The sequence below is a fragment of the Nicotiana tabacum genome, chromosome 22, assembly GCF_000715075.1.
Source record: "Nicotiana tabacum cultivar K326 chromosome 22, ASM71507v2, whole genome shotgun sequence".
In the NCBI taxonomy this organism is placed as follows: Eukaryota; Viridiplantae; Streptophyta; class Magnoliopsida; order Solanales; family Solanaceae; genus Nicotiana; species Nicotiana tabacum.
This window is the reverse complement of record NC_134101.1, coordinates 180,535,405-180,551,879: the sequence shown is the minus strand read 5'-3', so window position 1 is coordinate 180,551,879 and position 16,475 is coordinate 180,535,405. Positions and strand designations below refer to the sequence as shown.

At 33.2% G+C, this 16,475-nt stretch overlaps 1 protein-coding gene across 1 annotated transcript; it reads left to right on the top strand.

Moving 5' to 3' along the window:
- The first annotated feature begins 6,626 nt into the window (after nt 1–6,626).
- LOC107784965 (uncharacterized) lies at nt 6,627–10,554 on the top strand. The gene is made up of 6 exons (XM_016606173.2): nt 6,627–7,018; nt 8,161–8,360; nt 9,662–9,802; nt 9,919–9,999; nt 10,129–10,256; nt 10,347–10,554. Exons 1-6 carry the CDS (start codon nt 6,790–6,792, stop codon nt 10,390–10,392), a joined length of 825 nt encoding a protein of 274 aa, XP_016461659.1. The 5' UTR covers nt 6,627–6,789; the 3' UTR covers nt 10,393–10,554.
- The last annotated feature ends 5,921 nt before the right edge of the window (nt 10,555–16,475 follow it).

Below are 16,475 nucleotides of genomic sequence, written 5' to 3'. Positions count from 1 at the left end.
TCAATAGAGGCTCAGTATAAAGAGGAGTGGAAACAGCAATTTCATAAAACAAGCCCCTCGGGCAAAGCATCACTCATATATGTATACAGCCCATCGGGCAAGCCTCTCAGTCACTCGAGACTCAACTCTCATCAGTCAGCGCTCACACTCAGCACTCACACTCAATAAGTACCATATAGTAACCGTTGCGGCGTGCAGCCCGATCCATATATCGTTGCGGCGTGCAGCCCGATCCATATATATAGTCGACTGCGCTCACTGGGGGTGTGCAGACTCCGGAGGGGCTCCTACAGCCCAAGCGCTATATCGCTGCAGCGTGCAGCCCGATCCAACATATCCCTGCGGCGTGCAGCCCGATCCATATACATACATATATATAAATATATAATCCTCACAACCAGGTCATCGGACTCTCTTAGTTATTAACCTCACCATCAGACCCTCGGTCTATTTCAGTCATTAACCTCACAATCAGACCCTCGGTCTATCTCAGTCATCAACCTCACAATCACTCAAACTATCAGTAAAATAGAGAACTCGGCCCAAACAGTTTTCACATTTTTAAGAATTTAAGTGATAAAACCAGATTTAAACAATAAGCAGGTAAATCATGACTGAGGATATGCTCTCAAAATGGCTCTAAACAGCAGGAAAAAAACCAAGTTTCTTCTTCCTCAAAAAAATTAAAAGACAAAAATCAACAATCCAACGTGGGTATCAGCTTTGGTACGAATTTAAAACTAGATTTTTGTGGACCTGATTAACCAATAATGGACAATATTTATTTGCAGGTGCTTTCTTTCTCTAAACTTTTTGAACCTGTTTTCTCTAAAAAAAATTATTTTAATTTGGATTTGGAAAATTTCAATTTTAATCACATGCTCGCTGATTGTGCTCAATTTGAATTCTCTTCATTTAACTCCTTATTCCCTTTACATTCGAAGCTCTAATTTTAAACTTTGCTACATTGACGGTGCTTGAAAATTAGAACATTGGGGATTGTGATGAAGAATTTAAAATGGGTTTCATGAATTAATGGCAAAGTAACGACTTTTTTCCTTTGTGATTTATAGGTTTTATTTTTAAATCGACGAGAATTGAAAAATTTTATGGTGTAGCACAAATTGAGGTAGGTGATATAAGGCGGCGAGAATAGAGGTGACAGCGGAGCAGCGATGAAGGGATATTGAAGATGGAGGCTAAAAAACTTTAAAAAAAATAAATTTAAGATTAATTAAAAAATTTGATGAAAAAAGGAGATAGATCAAAAAAATAAGAAAATGGAAAGAACTGAATACATGGCGTCAATTTATAGCTCCATACACAAAAACATTAATACTCATTCGCTTTTATTGGGTGTAAATCACGCAATATCAGTTAAGCAAAAGTAATGCATTTTAGATTTACTTTTTAAAGGTTGTATATGTAAAAGGTTATTCGTATTGAAGAATGTGTCGTAGGGATTTGATCTCAAGGTCAGGGGTAAAACTACTTCCTCGGGTCCACAATAAGTCAATTTGTTTTGGGCACATCTATTAAGGAAATAGACAAAAATAGTTAGTGTGGCTAAACTACCCTTAATTAAATATTGCAGCATAGTTAATGTGAGCAGTAACAGACTTTTTAGGAATACGTACATAAGGGTAATTTTGGAAAAATTAATTAATTTTTTTCTTGATTATATAAATGGATACTTATTTTGAACCAAATAAAAAAGCAAATTGATCACTTAGGGGTCGTTTGGTTGGAATAGGGCTTATGCCGGTATAAGTTATGTTGGGATAAGTTATGCTACGATTAGTTATTCTAGGATTGTTGTTTATTCACTGTTTGGTATGTTGTATTAAGAATGATAATTGTATAATTTCTAAGAAGCAGGTATAAGTTATACTGGTGCTAATTATTCCACCATCTATAAGGTATAAGTTATCTCGGTGTTAAAATTAACACTGGAATAACTTATACCTGATTTGCTAACCAAACAGAATAGTAAGGTAGTATTAAATTTTTATACCACCCCTTATACCTTCTTATACCTCATACCAAACGATCTCTTAATGTGTACGGGAGGGAGCATGTAATCTGCCTTTAATTAGTGATAACAAGTTATTACTCTGTTTTGTCACTTCCCATGTATAAACTCATTCCAAAAATATCTATCTATCTATCTATACTATATTAAAAGCATGAAGGCCCTTAGCGAAATATCGTTCGCCTTTTTTATCCCTTGAAAATAGAATTCACACTGGACAAAATAGTCATTTGATTATCGTCCTAATATTTTGTATTTTGAAATCTATTAAAATTTTAGTTACTAAATCTTTCCACGTAGGAAATTCTAATATTAAGGACTTTAAATTTGAGTAGGATTTTACCTTATTTAATTGTGCAACTATTTTCCTTAAATCCAATACTTTCATGTTTCTAAGGTTTTCAATATAACGGATTGTTATTAAAGCTTCTTTTTTTTCAACGCTTTTGTCTTCATTTGAAGTAAACTTCAATTTAAATAGCAATATGTTCATAAACAGATATATGAAAATTTAAATACAAATATTAATTTGTTTTGTGGTCTGCTATGTAATTATGAATTTTCCACGATTCTAATGATGTAAAAACTAAGAATCCTACTTTTCCTCTTTAAAGTTTCCTAGAATTATGATCGTTTTAGTTAAATAGGAATCATTTAGAAATCATCTACGGTTACGTATCGTTTTATAATTTATCGTATCGTACTGTATTGTATTGTACTGTATCGTTTTACAAATATAATGTTTGGATAGATTGTGTTGTTTGCCATCATTTCATGATATCACACACCAGCAATATGAAGAATAAACTTGCAATATTGTAAAGAAAAATTATGATACAGGTAAAATTATTATATAAAAAGGTAGGGTAAATGATAAAATAAAATTATTTAATAATAATGAAGGGTGAGATTGAGAGAAAAAGACAAGGTAACGACGCGACCACACCAAATTGGTTGTTACATAAAGTGGCACATTTTGTCGTTATGTAACGAGAAATTTAACGATACAATACAATAAAATTTAAGTAACAATCAAAACAAATATCATATTTAACGTAACAATACGATACAATACAATGGGTAACAACCATCCAAACAAGTTATAAGTTTTTGTATATTTCTTTTTTCTTTTGTCAGAATTATTTTAATTATATTTAGACTAAAATAGATGTTCGGTAATAAAGTTAGATAGAAACGACTTTAACTTTTTCTAGAATTTATGACCTTAATAATCAATAAGAACCTTTTTATTTCATTGCATGGTAATGTTAGGAAAATCCTTTCCAAGTTTCCAAATTTTAACACATAAGAATCGTTAGGCAATTACTGGAATTCCAATCTTTTGTTGACTACCTTTTGTTTAATTTTCATTCTAAATTAAATAATAATAAATTTGTTGTGAATATATGAAATATACTGCATCCTACATGACAATATCAGTTGTGTTGATTCTAATTTTTCACACGTAGACAAAGAGTTAGGTGATTTATAAGTTTACCTTTAAAAATAAAGTTTACATTAGATTACAGAAAGTATACTATAAAATTAATATTTAATAAATTTCTTAATATTTAAAAAATTTAAATTAATAAAATTTTAACTATTAAACCTTTTCTTGTTTGAACTATGTAAAAACTCCTAATTACTCGAAATATTTTTACTTTTATTTCTTTTTTTAAACTAACTAATTTTTTACCACGTTCTTTTCTTCTATAATTTTTTAAATAAAAATTAATGTTTCCAATTTTGTTAAAACTTCTTAATGGTCGTGTTGATTAGAAGATGGTGATAATAAATAAATTTAACAAGATTGCTGCAAGGAGATTAAAATTAATTATCTATTCTTTTGTATATTTGGTTGATGATACTAAGGATATATACTAACTATAAGACCATGAGTCCATGAATTTTCACTCTATATTTTAAAAAAAAATTAATCTTATATAATCGAAATTTTATTTTATTCTAGAAAAAAAAGTTAATTACTTCATCATATATTAAATGCAGTAAGAAAAAAATATTATCAGAAAATACTGAATTAAAACACTTTATTTCCAAGGCAATACCTTAATTTACTATAATGCATATTTCCTTCAACTAGATGAATGACTTTTTTTTGGGTTAAAAAAAAGTTTGTTACATAATTTGACTTTAAGAAAAATAGAAATTAGGTATGAAATTCGTCTCATAGCTAATGGGAATTTTCTTTTGATAATCTGTCACTAACCCATAGCTAAAGTTTACTTAAAAATTAATATTTACTGTTTAGCTACATAATTTATTTGTCGTAATTTTTTTAGTTGCTCTGTCTAGAATACATATTACCTAGACAATTATTTTCATTTTAAGTTAAAGCAAAAGAAGGATAAATGATAGATCACTAAGTTATCAAAATTATCTTGATTGTTTTCATGCTTAGCTAGGTCATCTTCTATTTTGTTGACTAAATAAGATCAATATTCATCATTTTCAAGAACTTATATTTTTAAAATTTATATTATAACTCATACATATTATTTAATAATATTTATATAATTTTAAAATATATATACTTATTGATATAGGATACACGCGCATTGCGCGTATCTTAAAACTAGATTTCAATATGATCAAACATTATTATTGAGAAAATTCCCTTAAGAATAATAATTATTCTCTTTAATGTTAAGAATAAATAATTAAGTCCTAACTTACCAGAAAAGTCTTTGATTTTACTAATGTGTAGAAAATCCAAGTCATTCATTTTAAAATTCATCATATAATCGGTTATAGGTAATTGTTAAAAATACAAACATTATACAATAACATGAAGCATTAGAGACAAAATGTATTCTCAGTGAGTTGTCATTACTTATTTTTCTTTCTTTCGATATTCATTTAAACAAATGACAACTCTCTATATTTTTCTACGTACAAAGTTACTTATTGTAAACTATTATCTTAATGTAGGTATTTTAAAACTTATTATTTGATAATTTCATTTACTTGTTCTTCTTGTATATATATTTTATTGATTGATGCTAAGCATTGACGCGAAATACACGTGCAACGAACGTACACTAAAGCTAGTACTATATTAAAAGCACGAAGGCCCTTAGCGAAATATCGTTCGTCTTTTTTATCCTTTTTAAAATAAAGTTAACATTAGACAAAATAGTCATTTAATTAATTCCATACTATTTAGAAATAATTATTTAATTACACTTTTAATATTTATAATAATATTGACATTCATACTATGAAACATTTTCGTTCTCTGCACAATAGGAAGGTTTCGTCCAACTCCATATTTAGGAGTATTATTAAATTTTTCTTTCTAATTTAGGAAGATCTTTTTTAGTTGATAAAAATTTGTCTAATTCACACACAGTAGGAAGGTTTCAGCATTCCTTTAGTTAATAAAATTTGAACTAATTCATATACTAGGAAACTTTTGATACTTTCAACTATATTTGGGAGTATTAAAATTTCATACTTGAAAAGTTCGTAAATTTTGACTAATTCATGCAAACACTAGGAAAGTTTTGATATAAATTTTTGATACTGTTTTTTTTTATAAATTATATAGGATGAAGACAAGCTCTTTGAGAGCTTATTAGAGTCTTTTTTCTAATAAAAATTTTACATAATTTTATATATGCGTGTAATTTTATAAAAGAAGTTACAATTTCACCTTTTCATCATCATAATTTTGCCCTGTTCGAGCAACAACTACAAAATTAAGGGTTTTAGGTTCTCTTCCTTTGAGCAATTTTTTTTTTATATTAGCAGTTGAATTTTGCATTTATGTATTTACATTAGTAGTTGAATTTTGCATGCACGTATTTAATCAATACATCTTACTTTGATATTCTTGATTGTAAAGCTTGATTGAGTAGTATAGTGGGCGTTTGGACATAAGAATTGTAAATTTTCAAAACAGGGTGAAAAAGTTTTTCAAGTGAAAATGATATTTGAAATTTAGAATTGTGTTTGGAAATGAATATGTTTTTGGGTTGTTTTTGAAGTTTTGTGAGTCATTTGAGTGAAAATTTTGAAAAATATTTTTTGGAGTTTTTCAAATTTTCGAAAATTTTCAAAATGTATCTTCAAGTGAAATTGGAAATTTTATGAACAAAAGATGATTTCGAGAAAAAGTAAAAAAAAAAAAATTGGAAAAAAAGGAAAAAAAATTCTTATGTCCAAACGGGCTCTTAGACTGTATGCTTTAACCTTTTGTCAAGTTATTTCTTCTACTTTTTTTCTCGCTTTTATTGGACCTTTTTCTCCGTTTTTAGCAGCTTTTAATAGTTCTTATATTGGGCAAAACTATACTAAACTATTCTTAAAATTTTAAGATTTTGCAATTAACTAAAATTTTAGTTATAATTTGTTATACTATTTGAACTAAGTAGGAAGTCCTAATATTTAATACTCTAAAATCAATTAAGATTTTACCTTATGAAAATTTTAAAAATAATTTATTTATTGAAACTAAAATACGCCCAAGAGAAACGTGTCTCACTTGGATTGGTTTAGTTTGGCGTGTCAAACCACGATTGGTTTTAGTACGTAAACCATCGTTGAGTGCCCCAGTGATGAGCTACCAGTCTCGTGGCACTGTAAACTGGTAATAAATGGCTTCCACTCCATTATTGCCACAGTCGTTCCAAGTCAAAACTCCTCACTTTCCTTTTCTTTTATACTATAGTACATAATAATACTCTCCGATCTTCTAGTTGATCAAAGAATTAAGAAGAAATTAAGGGCAAATAGAAATGGGTGAGAAGGGGTTGCAAACGCCGGCGAAGAAACTGTTTTTATGGGTTCGAAAGCAGTCGAAAAAGGTCAAGACTGTCTTAGGTTTTGTCACAAGTCTCACTTTGCTGGTTACTCTCAAATTACTCATCCGTGATCACAATCACTTCTTCGTTTTGGCTGAGTCTGTTCATTTAATCGGACTCTTATGTTTGATTTACAAGTTGTCGACTCTCAAAACTTGCTCAGGTACTACTTACCCGATTAGCTCTTCTCATTTTTCTCTTTTTTCTGCTGTGGAATTTTGAAACTTATTGCTTTATGTGTGATTTTCTTTTGATAGCCTTCGTTTCTCAGTCCTCTATCCGTTAAATTTTCCGTTGACCAAGAAATTTTTGGACGGAAAACTTTTTCTTTTTTGGAGAATTATTTGATCGTCATAGAGATTAGACAAGAAAGACTTTTTCAATTATTAAAATTCTGCGTATCATCTTTATAACTTTATAACCCAATTTCTAAGTTATCTACAGTTTGACTGTGGCTCAGCTAAAAGTGTATTTCTAAATGTTTTTCCTTTCACTTCTTTCTTGCCCACTTCTTTGTTATCTTGAATTGAGATATTTATCTTTCCCTAAAAGAGAACAAGCTCCAAAATTTGGGTTGTAACTGTTTCAAACAAACTCCTTACTCTATGTTAGTTTGCTGCACAATTAATCTAGCAATGAAAATTTTAGGATTTTGCTTGGCTTTTGCTGTACTCTTCTTTTTGGTGGTTAGTGATAGGTGATTGGTTATATAGGGAATATCACATAACTATAAAATTACAATATCCTTATACTCTGCTACATCTTGTGCAATTACCGTACAAGCTTCGAGCGAACTCCTTTCAAATTCAATGTCCGTGGGCTGTTACAGTATGAATGTATGGTTGATGTTTGTCTAATGTCAACTTGAACCTTGTTGACATAAAAGAAGTGACCCGTTGAGCCCCCTTAAAAGGAACTAGCAGGTTTGTACTGTTCTTAGCGCGTGCCAATATATTTGCTTAGTGACATCTCAATAGTGATTCAGTATTGGCCTAAGCAATAAAAAGCACTTAAGTGGTGTAGTTTTAACTTTTTAAGATTAATCTTGCAAAATTTTGTATTATCCAACACAAAGTAATTCGTCAATACCTGGTATGCCTCTCTACTCCGACAGATTATAGGTGACAAGGCATACTCCCTGTTGTGTGAAATGTGCAATTTCTAGATCAAGTTGTTACAGCCAGAACTGCAGTAGTTCAATTGTAGTATAATCCACTGTAATTCTTAATATTTTGTTCCAAATATTGTTCAGGTTTTCACGTTTCACCATTTATCTGATGATCTTTCTTCACCTGCTATGATTAGGCCTCTCATTGAAGACTCAAGTGCTTACGGCGATATTTCTAGCTGTGAGAGTATTTTGTAGTTTCATCATGGAAGGAGATATACACACCATTCTAGATTTTGTTACACTTGTGGCAACATTGTGGGTAATATATATGATGAAGTTCAAGTTGAAGTCATCCTATATGGCAGATCTCGATACCATGCACTATTGGTATTTGGTAAGTACATTTTTCTCTAGTGGCTATCTGTTGTCCTGATTGTTGCTGCAACCAAAATATAGTTTTATGCTTTTTCCTTGTGCGATTCACACGTTGAACATAAAAGGAGATATGCGTTCAGTTACCTTGTTCATAATCTTTTATATTGTTTTATTCCAAATATGATCTTGTCTATCCTCCTTTTGCCACTGAATCACTCCAGAATTTTGTGATATTTAAGATGGATGTAAATTGTTTACTAAGGGAACAAGAAAAAAAAACGCTGAAAGATGTTTTGGTACATGTATCATGGACAATAAAATATGAGTTAATAATGCCAAAGTATATGCACGCTTGTAGATTTTGTCAGTTGAATGGTTTTAAACAAGAGAGAGAATATAATGTATATTATTGTGTAATGCATTTCTTTTGGGTGAGTTGGAGCGATTTAATGTGACATACTCCTTCCTTCCCTTTTGTTTAATAAAATTTTACACTGATACTCCTTTTAAGTAGTTCCTGAAAATCAAATCTATTCCTCTGTTTTGCTGCTATACTAATTAGACCTTGTAATATTACTTAATTTTTTTCATGATTAGATGTTCAACTAGCATCTGTTGCTTTGTGGGAAACATCTGTGGCTGTTCAATGTTGAAAATGTAGGAGAACATTAAGACTTTGTAAGGTGAATTTATTTGTTTTTGTACATCGTTTGGTGATTGAGAATAATAAGATAATCGTAATTACTAGCTGGAAGGCTGTTTACAAGTTTATAGCCAATATGTAGCCACCTTGATATACTCTAGCTCACATTATGAGAATAACTCCAACATGTACCTAAACAACAACAACAATAACATACCCGGTGTAATCAGGGGAGGGTAGTGTGTACGCAAACCTTAGAGAGGCTATTTCCGAATGAGAGCATATACAACACGAACCTAGTACTGCCGACATCATTATTGACATTTTCAATATTCTATTTTTGCAAATATGTTGTAGTTTTCACTGTGGGTTATACTTTACATGGTGTACCTGGCAACTAGGCTAGCATGTTCAGTAGTTAAGTAGTTGACATCTATGTTTTATGACTGCAAATTCTGAGAGCTTTGTGAATAAGATGCTGTAATGTGGAATTAGGAATTAAATTTGTTGAAGTTGCTTTAGCTTTTGGAAAACAATATATTCCTTACCTTCTTGATCATGATACATGTACTATGCCTGCTAGTATGCAAGATGGTCAGTAAAATTATTGGAAGTCCTTTATGTTCCCAGTAAAATAGCTGCAGTGACATTTTTTCCCATGTGACCTTTTTGCACAGATTGTGCCTTGCGTCGTTGCAGCAATTTTTATCCATCCTACTACAGCTCATTTTTTCTTCTTCCGAATGCTTTGGGCTTTTTGTGTATACCTGGAATCTATCTCGGTGTTGCCTCAGCTTCGGTTGATGCAGAATGTTCAGGTTTGTTTCAGTTCTTTCCTCTGAGAAAAGAAAGCTTTTGAGAAAAAATCATCTGCTCTTTTACAGACCTTACTTTGTAGCGCGAAGAGCTTATAGTTCGTATTCTTGCATTTCAGATAATTGAGCCATTTACAGCTCATTATGTGTTTGCATTGGGTGTTGCAAGATTCTTGGGTTGTGCTCATTGGATTATTCAGGTTAGTTTTGAAGTGTTATTTTGTGGCCTACAACTTTGGTATTAAGTAGACCACTTGTCCAAGCCCCCGTCCCTTTTCTTTTCTTCCCATAATTCAAGAGACTTAAGAATTACACCTATTCATATACAGGTCTATGACACTCGTGGAGCATATTTATATTTGGCTGGACGGGGTTACTTCTGGATACCTATGGTATTTTTGGCAGAAATCGTCCAAACGTTTATCTTGGCCGATTTCTGCTATTATTACATAAAGAGGTGAGCCACGGTAGCTCTTCAGCCATTCAATTGCTTTCTTGAGCATATCTGACAAAATCCATTTCCTCTCTTTTTTTCTCATATTTGCAGTGTCATGAGCGGTCAACTTTTAGTCCGCCTGCCTCAGCCAGTATAGAAGTTCGAATTACCTAGATTCTTTAACATATGTTGACAACTCTTATGTTATGGTGTGGATATGGAGCTTCTTCTACCTCTTTTCTTGTCCCACTCTTGCCAATGCAACTGGATAAATAAATAAATAAATCTGCTAGATGCATGGCCATGTCTTGGTTCTTGATGTCTCTAAGTGCCTATATTTCTGGAGTCATTTTGTACTTATGCTAAATTCGCATAGTCGTGCAGTGGGCATCCTTCCTTGGTGGGTCGTTATTCAATCAGTTAAAAGAAAAAGGAATAGGCTTTGGCCTTGTTGCGATAATCTTGGGATTATCCCTTGTTTGGTTAATAATTCTGGGATAAGCTATCCCAAAATCAAAAATAGTAATAATTCTAGGATAAGCTATTCCAAGATCAAAAATAGTATTAGAATTGTAATTCCAAATAGTAGAGAAATAACTTATACCTGTCAGGGTGGAATAATAATCTCAAATAATAACGGGATAACTTATACTTACCAGAGGATGGAATGATAATTCTTGGATAAGTTATAATTGACATTTCTAGGAGGGTAGTGTGTATGCAGATCTTACTCATACCGTGGGGTAGAGAGGCTGTTTCCAAATAGACCTCCGGCATCTTTCCCTCCAAGAACTTCCCTTGCTCTTCGGGAGACTTGAACTCACAACCGTCAATATAATATACCAAACAGTCAATAAGAAATAATACTAAGATAATTAATCTCAGGATATATAACCTCTAAAAGAATCCTTAATGTCATTCACTCAATGTCCTCAGCGACTAATGCCGCCAATGGATCAACGATAGGGTATGTGTTTTTGCTTCCGGGTATTAGAATATAAAGCAGTACATATTGAGAAAGAAGTAATATGTCTGAGATGTGATTGTGTATACGGTCAAAATTAAGTATGCTCGATTTAGCAGGCTTGAGGAACCACTTGAGGAATAAGTTCGAAGTACACTGGGTTCAAGATTGATGGCAGAGTTCGAAGTTCGAAGATGTAAGATCGAACGTGATCAACCTCGAGATAATGCCGTTGTGGTTTTGTAAAGAATGAGTAAGATGTCTGCCACGTGTGAGCACGTGATTTTTGCCCTAAATATGATTATTCCCAAAATCCCAAACAAAATAATTTTTCTTTATTTTTACAATTTTTGTGCATTTCGGTATCATTTTCTAATAATTGTTGCATTCTATTTGTGCATATTAATTTTTATAAAATACAAAAATATGCATTTTTGCATTTAGGTTTTAGTTTTATGTTTTTTTAGTATCAAGTAAAGTTTAAGTTGTTTAGAACAAAACATGAAATCACAAAATTAGTTCATTTTTGCATTTTAATGATTTCTATTGGGAATTCGTCATGAAATAGTTTTCAAACAATTTTAAGAATTAATTAGTCTTCGTTTTGAAATAACTAGGATTTCATGTTAGTTTTACATCTCCATAAAAATTAGAAAAAAAATTATAAAAATTGTAAAAGTAAGAAAGGAAAATAAAAAGAAAATAAGAGTAGAAATTTGGTCTTAATAGAAGACCCAAATTTGGGCCAATTTGTTGGGATTTTCAGGCCCAAACGCCCTAAACCCGTTGCAAACCAGTCTAGCCCAAACCCCCAACCCGGTCCGGTCCCTAGTAAGTCCAAACGACGTCGTTTCCCCAGCATTCAACCACGACCGTTGGATCTCATCAATCCAACGGTCCGGATCTAACTAGGTTGTTTGTATATAAATGTCCGAAAACTCCCCCTACCCCATTTGCCTCATTTTCCTCACCCTACCTATCCTCAACGAACCCTAATCCGCGCCGCCATCAAACCCCTCGCCGGCGGTGAACGTCACCTGCACCGTTCAAGCCCAAAATTACACCACTCGTCCTCCTTACTCCCCTCTTTCCGTTCCACCCACTGGTTCCCCTCGAATAAGGCCGGAGCTCGTCGAATCTTCGACTGAAGTTTCCGGTCAGATCGCAGGTTGATCCAAACCAGCCCAAAGTTATACCACACAATCCCCGGTCTTCCCTCAATACTAATCCATGATTATTTTCCTTCAAATCTCTGTGAAACGGCTCGAATCTTATATCTAAGAATTTATGGCCAAAACCCTAAACCAAAATCTTTGTGATTTCGAACCGTAGTATCCTTAACCATGTGTTCTCTTGTAAGAACACATGGTTAGGGATGTTACGCGTCAAAAATCTGAAAGGACTCAGACGTTAGTGACTGGCTGGAGTTCCTCGTGCTTCTGTGAGTTTTTCCTGTTTCTTTTTACTCGCATGGTTGAAGTTTTAGTTACAGTTTTTGTTTCATTAAGTGTTCTATTTAATTTTATGATTTATTTGTATTAGTATAGTTCTGTCAATTACTGTTAGTTCTGAGTTTGATATTTGAATGGTCGATTGTGAGTTTATTGGTTAAGAATTAGTTTAATTTCATTTAACGTTGATCATGTTAGCTTAAGCCCTGCTTTGATTGATCCTAGTTTCTGGTTTGTCTTAGTTTGATTAAGTGGGTGTATTTGAGCAATTGGGATTGGTTAGTTTAATTAGTTGATTTTTGAGTGCTAATTAATCAATTTCAGTTAGTTTTAGATTAAATTAGGGGATTGGTTATAGCTGTTAAGGATAAGGGTATGATCAGTAACTTAGAGAAGCCTTCAGGGGTAGTCTGGGTATGGAAAAGGGTAGTTCTGATAGGAATAGTAATTTCAAAGTATATGAAAGGGCAGTATAGGTATTGTATGGGTAGAAGAATACCCTAGGGCCTTCTAGAATAGGATTTTAGTGCACATTTCAGCACAATAGGGGTGTTTACTTGTTTAACAAGTCAAGAATAGAGGGACTAAATTGAAATAAGGGAGGGACTAAAAAAGAAGGCCTAAAAATCTGATCTATTCTCTTTGGTTGCCTATATAAGGGCATGAAATGCTTTGGGAAAGGGGGTTCTTCTTCTGAGCTCAAAAATCCCCACCAAAAACTCTCCTCCCTACTTTCAATTTCAGCTGGCATTTTAATTCCAAGTTTATTCAGAAAACAAAACATCAAAAATGAAGAAATCCAAAACAATTTTACAGTTTCATTACTAGTTTTGGATTTCAGTTGGGTTTGGGTCTAGCAGGATTGCAGGGGTATTTAGATTCAGCTGTGAGGGCTAGGAGTATATTTTAAGTGTGTGTTGAATTGATCTGTGGAGTCTGCTGATATTTCTGGTTTTCAAAAGCAGTTCCTGGCATGTTCTGTGGTGTATATTGTTGAGTTTGTTGTTGTTGTTGTTCAAAATAGATGACTCCTGTCCTTTTCTCTATTTACATTTCAATTTCCAGGTACATGTTTTGTAGCTCTCAAGTCTATGGAAATGAAGTAAATATGCTGTTTGAAGTTGATCTCTGAACTCCTCCTGTTTTTGTTTGATTTTAATGTATAAAACAGTTAGCTTACTCGATATTTCATGTCATTTGTGTACTAGACTAATCCTGGATTGTATAAATTGGATTGATGAACTGTTAAGCATGAGTTTGTTCGTTTTGACTATTAAGTGGGTGCTTGGGTATTTAAATTCGTGTATGTAATCAAAACCGTGGACTGTTAGACGGATATTCGTCATTTAGCTATGTTATAGTGTAATTTCAGTTGGTGTAGTGTAACTTGGAAATCAGGAGAAACTAGAACAAAAAAAAATGATTTGAGATCCATGACTTCTATTCGTGTTAATAACTGGAGATTGAGCAGGAAATCAGTATGTAGTTTGGGTCAGCTTAGAATAAATGTTCGTATTGCCCTGTGTTAATTCAAAACAGGAATTAGAAGTAGTTAAAGTGTAATTGCTTCAAAATATTCCAATCACTCTGAAATTGATTCGTAAGTATCGTTAATTGGTATAGTTGTGTCAAATTCCACAATTGATTGAGAATTGGTTTATGACTGACATGTGGTTTGTTGGTGGTTTAACTTGTTAATCACCATTAGTTTACCTTAAATACTTTAATTAGCCTATTAATGGTAGTCCTTGTCCGAGTGTTATCACGTCCAGTTTAAAGTAAATTGCCAATTGCTATAATCACATTTCATTGTTGTACTGATTGGATTTTAGTTTGAAAGCTTGGGCTCAATATTGGCCAGCCAGGCCTACTCCCTTTTAACTTAAATCGGTTTGAGGCCTGGAGGATATCATTTGACTTGGGCCAAAAGGTAATGCTAGAAGCCCAAGGCTGGACAGAACCAAAAGCGAAGCATGCCTTACCTACTTGTTACTTGGGCTAATTGCAAAAGCCCAAGATTACTGAAGATTCGAATCATGGACAACCCCGGATTCAAAATAGTAATTCTTAAATGATGCTAATTAATTAGGACTTTTACTTTTATTCATAAAGACAATTAAGTAGAAAATTATAGAGTGCTTTAGGTTTGCCTTTTAAAACAAAATGAGATGAGCCTCGCTAAAACAAAACACATAAATTGCGGGGCCCTCGTTAAATAAGTACATTAAAATACTTAGAATTTGGGAGGGCCGTTTAGCGAATTTCACGGCCTTCCCCAAAATAATATTGCGTTAGAATCTTTAGACACGATTTAATTAAATTACTTTCTTAAACTCGGGTGCGCATTGATGCGACCCAAATCCAAATCTCGACAAAGTCGAAATGTGTCGATAACCACGGGTGCATTGATTGCGACGCGGTTCGAAACGCATTTTCACGACGTCGCAAGTCTTTTAAAATAAATAATGATAAAGCAGTGTAAAATTAATAAAAGACACATAAGCTAGCATGTATTAAGATTAGATACAATAAAATACAACAGTTAAGCGACCGTGCTAGAACCACGGAGCCCGGGAATGCCTAACACCTTCTCCCGGGTTAACAGAATTCTTTACTTGGATTTCTGGTTCGCAGACTGTTAACAGAGTCATAAATTTTCTCGGTTCGGGATTCAACCGGTGAATTGGGACACCATTAATCTCTCAAGTGGCGACTCTGAATAATTAATAATTAAATCCTGTTCCGATTGTCCTTTAATTGGAAAAACTCCTTTACGCCCTTGCGGGTGTAGGTAGAAAAAGGAGGTGTGACAGCTCTGGCGACTCTGCTGGGGACCGAACCCAGAATCTATGGTTCAGGGTTCAGAATTCGAGCTTAAATAAATTGTTGTATTTAATTGTATCTGATTTTCACACATGTTTTGTGTTGAATGTGCTAAATGTTACCGCTTTGATATTATCCGAACTGTATATAAACTGTGCCGACACCCTTCTCTCTGCACCTCCGGGGATGTGCTTACTGGTTGAGACTCCCTATTCTGTTAGTGTCATACCTTGAAATAAGAAAGAGGCCGGATAAGTTACGAAGCCGGATGGCCTTTTGGTTCCCGGTAAGTTGCCCCCTCCTTGACTCGAGTTGTCCGCTCGGGTACACAGTCTAGAACACCGACTCAAGTTTTGAACATAGAGTAACGTGACTTCATGCCGGATCCCTAGTAGGAACGCTTATTTGCATCACGTTGCATTTGACTTAGGGGACTCAACACAGGGGTTGAGTCCGTCTAGGACTAGCAACCTGAAATGAAAAGACCATCCTGATGCATCCTACTTGCTCTGTGCATATATTTGTTTCGAACCTGCATGTTGACTGGTTTCTGAATCTCGGGAATATTGGAAAATTGAAAAAAAAAAAGAAAAGAGTGGGAAAAAAAATATCAGTTAGGGAGTTAATTGATTATTTTAGAAATAAAAATCAATGACCAATTACTGGCGAAACTCTGCCGAAATTTTTGAGAAAATGAAAAAGGGGAAAATATTTATAGAAAAAGAGTCTTTGTTTTAGTTCGAAAAACATAAGTTGTTTCATTATTTTGTTGAAAAATGAAAGAAAAAGAGTCTGTTATTTTTAGCTTGGAAAAATAGGTTGTTTTATTTGTTGAAAAAAAAAAAGTTTTGTTTTTAAAATAGTTGTTATTCGCTTATGCTAAAAACAAAAATGGAAAAGAGTCATGTTTTAAGATAGTTCGGTCAATTTACCCGAACTACGCATGGTTTGATTCTCCCAGAGCATGAGATACGTAGGCAACCCTCATCGGGTCCAACCTCC

Bases quoted from the DNA above. Each gene is read 5' to 3' on its own strand.
- LOC107784965 (XM_016606173.2), top strand. From the start codon at position 6,790: ATGGGTGAGAAGGGGTTGCAAACGCCGGCGAAGAAACTGTTTTTATGG. The intron at 7,019-8,160 runs GTACTACTTACC...TGCTATGATTAG, and splicing joins GACTCTCAAAACTTGCTCAG to GCCTCTCATTGAAGACTCAA. The intron at 8,361-9,661 runs GTAAGTACATTT...CTTTTTGCACAG, and splicing joins CCATGCACTATTGGTATTTG to ATTGTGCCTTGCGTCGTTGC.